Consider the following 11,533-nt stretch of genomic DNA (forward strand, 5'->3'; position numbering starts at 1 on the left):
TCCCCCCTTCTTTTAAGCATCCAAATAGTATGTAAACTACAGAAAATAAGATGGTGTATCAATCTTTAGATTAAATAATAAAAAAAGATATTGGATCAATCTTATGTCAATCTATTTCTGCAACCACTCATGATCAATGTATCTTATGCACAGGTTAATATAAACATTAGAATTATAGCTGGTTTGGGCAGGTTATTAATTTGGGAACTATTTTATTATTTACCACTAAAGTCTTAACTGTAGATGTGGGAATCCAAAAAAATGCTGTGTGATGCTAAATTACTAATAATCAAGTAATAAACCCGTCTTATGACTGTGAAATCCATTATCAAAACCCATTACGTTAAGGGAAACAGTATTCGCCTATTTGCCGCCTCACTCGGTAGAAATGCAATCACTGAATTGTGAGGTGACGTTGGCCATGCCAGAGAAGCCTTGAGCTGCAGACATTTTCTATGGTACCGATTGTTTATTAGACAGTATTCTGAATCCTTTCACAAGGCAAATGTTGTTACAAACCATAAACGTGTATACCATTGTAGATGCTCTAACCTTAACTTCTAACAGCACATCAACCAACCCTTACTGGCTTTTTTTAAAAAACTGTTTCCTTAATTGTTTGGTGCTAAAATAGAAGGGTTTAACCTCTAGGTTTCTTCACGTACTCGTTATGTCTGTATTCCGAGTGGAACTAACAGCACAGTTCAGCTACTCAGTGAATAACGCGACATTTGAGCAATGCGAGCCAAAACAAATATGAAATAACCATTCCCAGAACAAGCTATATGAAGAAAACTACACTTAGCACCAATAAATTAGCCTAATAACAAAAAAATCTAATGTATGAGAAACAAATTTTAGAAATATTATATCTCAAGATTTCTTTCGATGATTTCTTCCAGTGTTCTTGTCGGTCTTCCTCAACTCTCTTACAGTTGAGCTTAATGAAAAAGCTCGTAGGCTACTGCTGTAGCCAAAATCAAATCACCAAAGGAGAAGAAAAAAATTGAATTTCACATTACAACTAGTTGAAATCAGCAAAAGATAGATAAACAGTAGGATTGAATGTCTTAAACAAGCAAAAAATACAGTCAATTAAGGGCTTCATATTTATGGGGAAAACATTGCTCAAAATACTACCCAAACAGTTTAACATAAAACTATCAAATAAACAAAATTTGAGAACTTGCAACAAAATAAGACCCTAACAATCTCTTCAAGATGTCTTATCCGCTTTGGCAGCAGTAGCAGCAGCTTGTCCCCTAAGACGACCAGTCCTCCTAGCAGCAATGAGACCAACCTTCTGGCCAGGAGGAGCATCACGCCTAACAGTACTAGCATGACCAATGTGCTGGTGGTTACCTCCTCCATGAGGATGCTCAACTGGGTTCATAGCCACACCACGCACCTTAGGCCAGCAATTCCTCTTCACCCTGAATTTGTGGTAAGCATTACCAGCCTTAAGAAGAGGTTTCTCAGTTCTTCCTCCACCTGCAACTTGCCCAATCATCGCCCTACACCCACTTGGAACAATCTTCTTCGAACCAGAAGGAAGCTTGATCCTGCCACCAAAATACACGTCCATTAAAAACTAGGACGCTTCCATTTTACTTTCACATTACTCTTAACATTCTTGACAATACAAAATTTCTACCTCAGTGCATGGCTTTATAAAACGTTACATAATATAATTCACTGTAAATTGAAAAAATTAATAATAATGAACATCATTTTGCATCATTTCACACAGTCAGTAATTAACGCAAATGTGGAGTTGGAGCTACCCAATTCTCAAGCACAGATTTTGAAGCAAGAAAACTAACAAAACAGATGCAAAGCTAATAATTATAATATGAAATTGAATAGGGTGAGTGGAAACCTGGTGGTATCGTTATCAGGGTTGTGGCTGATAACAATAGCATAGTCGCCGGAAGCCCTAGCGAAAACGCCGCGATCACCGACGTGGTGTTCGACATTACAAATGACGGCACCTTCAGGGATGGATCGGAGGGGCAAGACGTTGCCAACGACGAGGGTGGCTTTCTTGCCGCAGTAGATGAACTGGCCGGTGTAGATGCCTTCGGCGGCGACGAAGAGCTCGGTCTGCTTCTGGTAGCGGAAGGGGTGGCGGAAAGTGACCTTGGCGAGAGGGGCACCGCGACCAGGGTCGTGGATGACGTCGGTAACAACGCCTTTCAGGTAACCGTTTCGTTCACCAAAATCGAGACTGCGGAACCTTGCTGGACCCTTGCGGTGGTGGGTGTGGGACTTGAACACTGACCCAGCACCCTTACGCTGTGCACGAATTACCCTTCCCATTCCGATCCAACTCCTCTCCCTACTGTACTGTGAATGTGCCGCACCGATACAAGAAGAATTCCGAAATTAGGGTTTCTGCTTCGGTTATATTATATAGCAGACGCAATGCCGTTTTGTCCTTGACCTAGAATATGTGTGCGTTCCTCTTGGATCAGGCCCGTATGAGTATACACTATAAAGCCCAAACAATTTTGATGGACCCTGTTTGATCAAGCGAAATGGTGGGATGTTATTGGGCTTAAACCTTTTGTTCTATTTAATTTGTGTTATTTAAGGCCGAAAGCAAAGAGTGGATTGGACTAAGGCCTTATAAGTTTAGATGCGTTTGACGTTTACAGAAAAACAAAGGGTACACAAGAAGATAGGAATCTAAAATAAGTGCATTTTTGTCGATTTTATATAAAATAAAGGTTTTGGGTTTAATATATCATATTTAAAAATTAGAGATATTTTTTGTAAGCTTTAAAAATAGAGGGGTGTGTTTACCCCAAAAAAGGCCTTGGTATAAACAATGTAAAATAAAAAGTTGAAGTAATCCACTTTATATATATTAATATGTTAGGGGACTAAGTGTTATTTATCAAAATGAACTAATTGAATAGTGCAAAATCAACGTCCCTGCAGAAAGCTTTCATACACTCAGGCCCTTTTTAGTAAAACTAGGAAAAATTTATAGTTTTTTTTTTTATAGGTGATAGGATGGCTTTTAATAAGTAGCTATTTGGAGAAATTTTTTTATAATCCATTAAAAGTTGCAAGTTTCTTTTATTTTTTATTAATAAAAACTTATGAACTCTTAAATAATTTACAAGCTTATGTTATTAAATATATTCTAAATTAAGATAAAGATTTTCAAAACTAGTTTGTGTTTAAAGTGTTTAAGTATGGATATATCTACATTCAGTTTAATTTCAAGTACATTGTACACCCTTCCAGAGACAAACTTATTTTATACAAGTTTTATTCAACTAGCTGGATTTCCAACTTTTCTCCTCTCTTTTTTTAGAACAAAACACACAGAAACTCACATCACATTTGCCTTAATGGCCGCCAAATCACTTCACCAAAGCAAAAATCTCAACTAAAGATTTATATATATAATTCAGCAATATTGACTAAGCAAAGCACAGTGGAAGATGGGTAAATGAATATGACCAAGGACGAGTGAAAATGCAATATCAAGCGAAGCACACATAAAGTTTTCAACTTTGCTCACATCGAGCCACGACAACCAAAAAAAAAAAAAGATAACAAAACGACCCATGTTGAAATTCACGCATATATAGTATTGGGCAAAGGTCTCACACCAGTGACAGCATGGCCATCTTAATTTCTATTTGCAGATGTAGATGGGAGAATTCACGTCTTCCAATTCCTAGCATTGAGCCACATAAACGACAACAACGAAGGTGGGAAGAGAAACACACAAAACGACAAGAAAAAATAACTGAAAAAATTCTCATCGTTCAAATACATATTATCCTTAAGAAAGAGAAACAAATGCGTACTATTTTGACTACGACGTTGTTTCGTCACCTTTTATATTTTGTTGTAGTTTTTTCAAATTATATGCATATATTTTATCGAGATGTTGGTGCAGGAGCGTTTAAACAGTGACCGCACGTTTGGCCATTAGTTCATTACTTTTAGCTTTGCCCCGCTCCTCTCCTTCTTTGTCTGTCACTTCGCACTTCAAAGCAAAGACTTAACTCACTCTTTGGAGTCTTCAGGAGCCAACTTACCCATTCAAATCCAATCCTCATTTTCATTACGCTTTAGTTGTTTCCTTCACAGAAACTGAAAAAGCTTCAATTTTTTTCTTCTTTTCAGGTAAGTATATTTTTTTATTTTTTATTTTTGTTCCATTTTGTGTTTATACCCGTGTCTGTCGACCTATGTGTGTAAACAAGTGATGTTTTTTGGGGTAGTTAGTGCATTCTGTTTTGTTACTGCTGATTGATTCTGGGATTCTTTTTGGTGGTTAAGTTCATGACGTAGTTTTTTTTTTTCTAACTAAATTATTTAAATATAGGAAAATGCAGGAAGTAGAGAAAGAGAATAATGTTACAGATTTATATTCCTAATATGTTAGTGTGTGATATATTATTTTCTTCAAAATTTCCATGTTTAGTGTTGGTAATGTTGATACAACATTAAGGAAACGCGCGCACACAGAAAGTTAAGCTTTCTGAGAAATGATGTTGTAAAAAGAGCTTATGGAATATGTTGCCAGGTCTTCTTTGCTGTTATACTGTTCCGTCATTGACTACTAATTATGAAAAAATTGATTAGATAACTTTTATTGAACTAGAAGGTTTATAGTTTAGAAGTGACATTTTGATTATAAATTGTATTTTTGACTGATTTGATTTTGTTTTATTATAATAACAATATTTGAAGCTGGCAATGCATACTAATGCTATAAAATTCTTATCTCCTGATGATGAAATGATGTGCATTAGTCCTCAATTTTAGCATGCTGTGGGCAGGATAGAATTCTGAGATGGACCGCCGGGGTTGGCTCTGGAAGAAAAAACCATCTGATAAAATCACAAAGGCTGAGATTGCAGTGGCTACATCAGAATCTGTTGGTTCTACCTTGTCTTCAGTGGCACATCTAGGAGATCAGGTATTTTATTCTTTCTAAAGGTGCAAGAGGGAAAACTTTTTTACATTCAATCACGTGCTAAGTTGAGTAAATTCCTCACTACCACTGTTCTTTTCTTATATATATATATCTTTTTTTCAGCAGGACAACTGCAAAAATAAGAACTATGTTCAGATATCAATGGAATCATATACACATATGTCTGGATTGGAAGATCAAGTTGTAAGCTTGGAGGATCAAATAAAAGCTTTGGAAGCAAAGTTATCTGCAGCTTATTCAGAATTAAATAACAAGGATGATCTAGTTAAACAGCATGCAAAAGTTGCTGAGGAAGCAGTCTCAGGTAATGCTTATATATATATATATATATATATATATATATACAAAATTAAAATAATTTCATGTAACCATTTAAAGAACAAAAGAAAACTCAGTTGCCACAGTTGAAATAATTAGAATACTGATTCATTTTCTATATTCCACTTGTTTAGTAAAAAAGATAGTTAATTCAACTTTGTATGCATTTTAGGTTGGGAAAAAGCTGATGCAGAAGTTGTTTCCTTAAGACGTCAACTTGAATCTCTGTCTCTCTCTAAGCTTACTGTTGATGAGAGAGCAGCTCAGTTAGATGGGGCTCTAAAAGAATGCATGAAGCAGATAAGAACTATAAAGGAGGAAAGTGAGCAGAAACTGCAGGAGGTGATTCTTATGAAATCCCAGCAATGGGAGAAAATCAAATTAGAGTTTGAAGCACAAATAGACAGATTGGAGGAAGGACTCCATGAAGAAGCTGGTGAAAATGCTGCCCTTCTGAGATCACTTCAAGAAAGTTCAAATAGAATAGTAAAAATGAAAGAAGAAAAGTCTGAAGCTGAGGCTGAGGTAGAGCTTCTAAAGAAGAATTCTCAGTCAAAAGAAAAAGAATTAACTTCATTGAAGTATGAGCTGCATATGATTTCTAAGGAGCTGGATATCAGAAATGAAGAGAAGAATATAATTATGAGATCAGCAGAAGTGGCAAACAAACAACACATGGAGGATGTTAAGAACATTGCCAAGCTGGAGGGCGAATGCCAACGGCTGCGTGGTCTGTTGCGAAAGAAGTTACCTGGGCCTGCTGCATTGGCACAAATTAAGCTAGAAGCTGAGAGTTCATGCCATGTCATTAGTGCACCTCATCTAAGAAAAACTTATTTAAAATCTGATAGCTTGCAAGAATCTGAATTTCTTACCAAACAATTGGAGGAGTTGGAAGAAGAAACAAAAACATTGAAAGAAGCATTGGCCTCAAGTAATGCTGAACTGAAGGCTTCTAGAAACTTGTATACTAAAACAGTTGGCAGACTTAAGAACTTGGAAGCTGAGATACAAGTTTTTCATCAAGAAAGAAGAGCCCAGAAATCAATTTTGGCCACCAATTACGAGAACCCCTTGAGTAGAATTTATAGCAATCCTCCTAGCATCACTTCTATCTCTGATAATGGGCATGAGGATCCAGAAAGTCCTGTTGAGTCATGTGCAGTATCGATTCCTGACCATTCTGATATCAGGAGGGTTAGAAGTGTAGGTAAATTTGAGAATCATACGAGTGAAATTATCTCAGACTTGATGGATGACTTTCTGGAAGTGGAGAAGATGGCGTGTTTATCGGACAATGGCAGTGTACCTCTTGGCATCCTTAGCAAAGCTAATGATGATGCCGAAGATAAAAAGCACACTAGCTGTTTATCATCAAATCAAAATTGTTTTGAGATCACTGATTCTGAGGGTGATTACCTTCCCATTTTGAAAAGGCTTCAATCTATAATTTCTATGATCACTATCTCTGAAGCAAAGGACTCCAATATTTGGAAGCTTTTTGGGGATCTTCAAGTTACTGTTTGTGAATTAAGATCTTACCTCCCAACAACTTCAGATTGCCCTCTCTGTTTGAAATCCAATTGTAATGACGATGATTCCTCTTTTCAGCAGTTTTTCAAGACTGGCATGCCTGTGCCCGTGAGTGGAGATAGTATAGTTGGCACTGAGTTTGGGATTACTGAACTTCAAGGGGTAACAGCAATTTCTTCAATTCACCGCTTTGTACTAACACTGGGAAGAGAAACTTCGCAACTTCAGGGAAATTGTTACAATGGGCACAAGTTGGATGCAAACTCAGAAGAGATCTCTTTCTCTCTGAATCAACTGAGCACAAACAAAACAAGTTTAGAGTTTGTTCTCAAACTTTCTCAAGCTTTGACCAAAACTATTGAATCACATTTGAAGTATTTGGACTGTAAAGGCAAGAGAGTAGATATTAATAGTACAACTAGTTTAGCACCAAATGAAATGTATTTTAATACAGATGGCTGTTTTCGTCAACTCAGTTCAAATTCTGATGTCCCCAAAGAAGTAGTGAGTCCGGGTTCTGAGTTGAATTTGATATCCTCTGAGCACTCATCAGCAGATTTCAAACAGATGGAGCCAGAGAAAGATGATAAGGTAACTGAACACGATGAACACATGCAAGATCTCAAAGAAAAAAACATGATGCCGGAAAACATGCAGCTTCTGGAAGAACTGAAAGCACAATTGGCTTTGTCTCATAAATCATACAGTTTGACCGAGATTCAGCTCAAATGTATGACAGAGGCTTATAAGTCACTTCAAACACATGTAGATGAGTTAGAAGCTGAAAATAAGTTTTTAAAGGAAAAGATGGATGAGCTGAAGAATGATCTTGCAGAGGAAAAACGATGTCATCATGATGCTTTGATGAGGTACAAAGAAATTGAAGAAACAATGCAAAGGTTAGCTCTCTAAGTCTCAATCAACATGAACAGTTTCTATACTTTATATTTTGAGCTTTGTTTCTTGAGCTGAAGTGTGATCCTCTCTAAAATTTGTGTGTTTTACACTTTAAGGGACAAGTGCTTGGTGTGTGCATCAAAGTCAGCGGCAAATAACAGCATCAATGATGGGAAGGTATTTACATAATTTACATATCAAAGTAACTGCTGTCAGTTTTGCATTATTCCTATATATCATCATGCATGTTCTGCAAACTTTAGTAGATACTAAAGATATGTTTGCTTTTGCACGTGTGAGAAATAAACTTTCTGTTGTACTACGTGAAAGAAAAAAAAAATTCTCTTCCTCTTTTGATGTTCTTTGGCTTCATTCATTACTTCATCACCTTTTTTGTTTTGGTACTATCTTCATGGCATCAGGATAAAGAGCTAGCAGCTGCAGAGAAAAAGCTCGCAGAATGTCAAGAGACTCTATATATACTTAGTAGACAATTGCAAGCTATGTGTCCTCAGATAGGTGTAACTATGACTCATCATAGTAAAAGGTTTCAGATGAATGAAAAGTTAGTTAAACCAACTTATGCCTCTTCAAAGTCTTATGGGTCCTGTAACTCAAATGAAATTGATCAGGCTGAGGCATGTAGCATATCTTCTGACATTCAAGGAGTAACTGATGAGTTCTCATCACATACCTCTGGTTCCACAGCGTGTCTTTCAGACATTGAAGGCAACTTTTCATTAAACTCTTCAGTAGGTTCAAATCATCCTGGTTATACTCTTACTGAATCAAATTCATGTTCTGCCTCTGCTACAGGGAAAAATGCTTATGGTTTGAGCCACTTTTTGTCAAAAGAGAAGAGTAGTCACTAGCATAATAGCATTGTTTGTTAATTATCAAGTATCATTATCATAGGGAGCTCCCCGATGATTATGTACATAGACACTGTTGGCAGCATGTTTGAATTGATGTCAAATCTACGTAAACGTAAATCCATTTTAATACTGAAAATTATAGCTTTCACGTTTAAAAGTGGTTTAACCTGATTTTATTGAGTTTCCATACAAGCACTAAAAGTTTTGTGGTGACTAATGTGTCTGTTCGCAATTCTCATTATGTTGATTTTGGATGAGCTTTGATTCTTATTCCAGCACTTCTATTCCATGAATTTGTGAGGCTTCACTAATCTGGTCGTAAAAGGTAAAGATTTCTTGTCCCCTTTTGGCCTCCATGAATAAATAGACAATGAAACTCTTGCATCCTCTTATTACACAATTGTTATTTCTTTCTAGGTGTATAGTAACTTGGCTTATGTTTCTGGTAACTTGCAATTACGTGATGAAAACTTTTGAAATGTTAATAATTACTAGCAAGATAAGTATAAATTTCTATCATTATAGTATAATTCTCAGTAAATTGAGTATGATCACCGTTTTAGAATAATAGCTTGTTATTTTACGATTCTCATACAATATCCAATGCACATTCGGTATGTTTGTTTCTTTTTCATTTTCTATTTTACTTTTAATTCTAAAACATTGCCTTTTTTAATTTAAAATATTTGTATAAAAAATGGTAAAAGAAAAAGCTATTTTTTATTGTTTTTATACAAAACTTTAAAATTAAAAAAAATGGAATAAAAATAAGATAATTTTTATTTTTTTAAATTAAAGTATCTTTTCTAGGGATGATGAAAAAACTCGTATCAGCAAGTAATACTTGTTTTGAGTTGAGTTTGGGTTATTAATAAGGTACACGTATGTGTAATAAATAATTTTTTTAATACATGTTAATTAAACATGGTGGATTTAGTTTAAGTAGGAAGATACATGTGTATGCAAGTATATGTTTATAGATAAAATTACAAAATTATCTTTTATATAAGTAAAAAAATAATTTAATTCTAATATTAATAACCTTAATGCTATATTTTAATTGTTTTTTTAGTGTTATGTGATTGGTTGATAATAGCTTTTTATTTTTATTTTTTTCGTAATTTTGTATTTTTTAATAAAAATAAATCATAAAAATCTGTAGATACTGTATATACGATATCCCTTAAACTAGTGGGTACCTATTATACGCGGGGTGCGAGACAAATTTTTACTTACTCCAAATTTTTATTACCTGTGTTTGTTATGTCCCGTTATCCCTAATCCTCCCCCATAATTGTGAAATGGGATGGAGGGGTTTTTTTATTTTAATTATTTACAAAATAGAAGTAATATTTATAATATCAAAGATAATAAACAATTTTATATTAGGATAAAATTAATTTTTTGAAAGTTAAATTTAAATTTTTAATTAATAAAGAAATTATATCATCTATTTATTTCACTTTATTCTCATCCAAACATGAAGAGATAAATTTATCTATTTTTTCGTTCATTTAAATAATATCTTTTTAGTTTTATTTATATCCTTCTTCTTTCTTTATTTTTTTCTCTATTTAACTTATTGTCTAACAAAGCATTGGCGATCTCATAATCAATATTAGCCACCAACTTTACATTAAAACATGTGTTATAATATGAAAATTTGATTTTGATTATTATCAAAACATGTCTTAAATCATTGAAAAATGAGATATGGGAGCATGAATGAAAGGTAAGAATAAGAAGAAGAAAAAAAGTTTATTGTCAAAGTTTGAAGGAAGAAAAAGGTGTAAATAAAAGATAAGAGGAAGAATAAAAAAGAAAAACAAAAAAAATGTGAAGAGTTTAAAGGAGGAAAAACAGAGTCTTTGATGTGTAGATGTGAGGTAAAAATCAGCAGATGAAAGAAAAGAAAAAGAGGCAATAAAAAAATCATAATAATATATTGTGTTTTTGCTAAAGTTTGAAGAAGGTAAATAATAATATTTTTTTATCATATTTCACATTTTTTATAAAAAAATCTTATTTAAAACAATTTTGTAAAATGAGAAACTAAAATGAAAAAAAATTAAAATAAAACAAAGAGTTATAAGACTTATTTAACTTATACTTTGCTATGTTTTTAATTTAACCTCTATTTTGAAAAAAATAATATTTTTATCTTCTAAATTTAAGCTAAATGTTTGTTTCATCATTCAACTCTTTTTTTATTCATTTTAGTCATATAAATATTGTTCTTTCATTGTTGCCTCCAATTTCAAACGTCACAAGGGTCTTCATGACATTTAACATTGTTAATTGAATTTCAAAATATTATTATATTTACATAGGATAAAAAGTGATTTTGAGTGCATTTTTTAATTAGGCACTTATTTAATATTTTTTTTTATAAGATGACTTATATTATAAATTTAATTATAAAATTAATTAAAATAAACTAAAAAGTAAATTATTTTAATAATTTATTTTTTAAAAACTTATTAAATTTTTTAAAAAATATAATATATTTTTATAAGCTATTTATAGGCTCTTTTAAACAAGTTTTAATATTATTTTGCTTGACACAAACAAAATTAGCCAAAAAAAAAAAAAAAACAGATAACTTCGGACTCGATACGATGAAAGTAGCCAAATTAAAAAAGGGGGCACGCTTCATTACAAACAAAAAGTCAAAACCAAACATGATTTCAATATCATTTACAGATACTTTCTTCTTTTATCGATTATATTATGGCTATGATCGAAAAGAAGGAAGCCATATGTTTCTAACAGGTAGTGTTAATTAGAAGTTGATCAAACTTTAGAAATTGTTGATGGCTTTGTCGAAGCACAGCGTGGACCAAACACGTGTGTTGATAAGCTTGAATTAAATTGAAAAGTCAACTAATTTAAAAAGAAGAAAAGCTAACCATTCATTCATTTGTGTTCAATCACAAATAAAAAA

General features: G+C 33.5%; 2 protein-coding genes across 4 annotated transcripts; one reads left to right on the forward strand and one right to left on the reverse strand.

Annotated features, from left to right (window-relative positions):
• Positions 1-860: 860 nt before the first annotated feature.
• On the reverse strand, positions 861-2,426 carry LOC113868981 (60S ribosomal protein L8-1). Its single transcript, XM_027505032.1, has 2 exons — positions 1,880-2,426; positions 861-1,562 (listed from the first exon to the last, which is right to left on the reverse strand). The coding sequence occupies exons 1-2, from the start codon at positions 2,317-2,319 to the stop codon at positions 1,217-1,219; spliced, it is 786 nt and encodes a 261-aa protein (XP_027360833.1). The 5' UTR covers positions 2,320-2,426; the 3' UTR covers positions 861-1,216.
• Positions 2,427-3,953: 1,527 nt separating this feature from the next.
• On the forward strand, positions 3,954-8,740 carry LOC113869405 (filament-like plant protein 5). Of its 3 annotated transcripts, XM_027505715.1 has the most exons (7): positions 4,045-4,149; positions 4,809-4,948; positions 5,069-5,270; positions 5,457-7,716; positions 7,831-7,891; positions 8,137-8,443; positions 8,531-8,740. In XM_027505715.1, exons 2-7 carry the CDS (start codon positions 4,823-4,825, stop codon positions 8,584-8,586), a joined length of 3,012 nt encoding a protein of 1,003 aa, XP_027361516.1. In that variant the 5' UTR covers positions 4,045-4,149; positions 4,809-4,822; the 3' UTR covers positions 8,587-8,740. The 3 variants fall into 3 exon arrangements, with proteins under 3 accessions (XP_027361517.1, XP_027361516.1, XP_027361515.1); XM_027505714.1 differs by having other exon boundaries at positions 8,137-8,656; XM_027505716.1 differs by lacking the exon at positions 8,531-8,740 and having other exon boundaries at positions 3,954-4,149; positions 4,814-4,948; positions 7,831-8,181.
• Positions 8,741-11,533: the final 2,793 nt, after the last annotated feature.

This window comes from Abrus precatorius, unplaced genomic scaffold (assembly GCF_003935025.1).
Source record: "Abrus precatorius isolate BTA unplaced genomic scaffold, Abrus_2018 Scaffold6, whole genome shotgun sequence".
Taxonomy (NCBI): Eukaryota; Viridiplantae; Streptophyta; class Magnoliopsida; order Fabales; family Fabaceae; genus Abrus; species Abrus precatorius.

Bases quoted from the DNA above. Each gene is read 5' to 3' on its own strand.
- LOC113869405 (XM_027505714.1), top strand. From the start codon at position 4,823: ATGGACCGCCGGGGTTGGCTCTGGAAGAAAAAACCATCTGATAAAATC. The intron at 5,271-5,456 runs GTAATGCTTATA...TATGCATTTTAG, and splicing joins TGCTGAGGAAGCAGTCTCAG to GTTGGGAAAAAGCTGATGCA. The intron at 7,892-8,136 runs GTATTTACATAA...TCATGGCATCAG, and splicing joins ACAGCATCAATGATGGGAAG to GATAAAGAGCTAGCAGCTGC.
- LOC113868981 (XM_027505032.1), bottom strand. From the start codon at position 2,319: ATGGGAAGGGTAATTCGTGCACAGCGTAAGGGTGCTGGGTCAGTGTTC. The intron at 1,563-1,879 runs GTTTCCACTCAC...TTTTGGTGGCAG, and splicing joins CCTGATAACGATACCACCAG to GATCAAGCTTCCTTCTGGTT.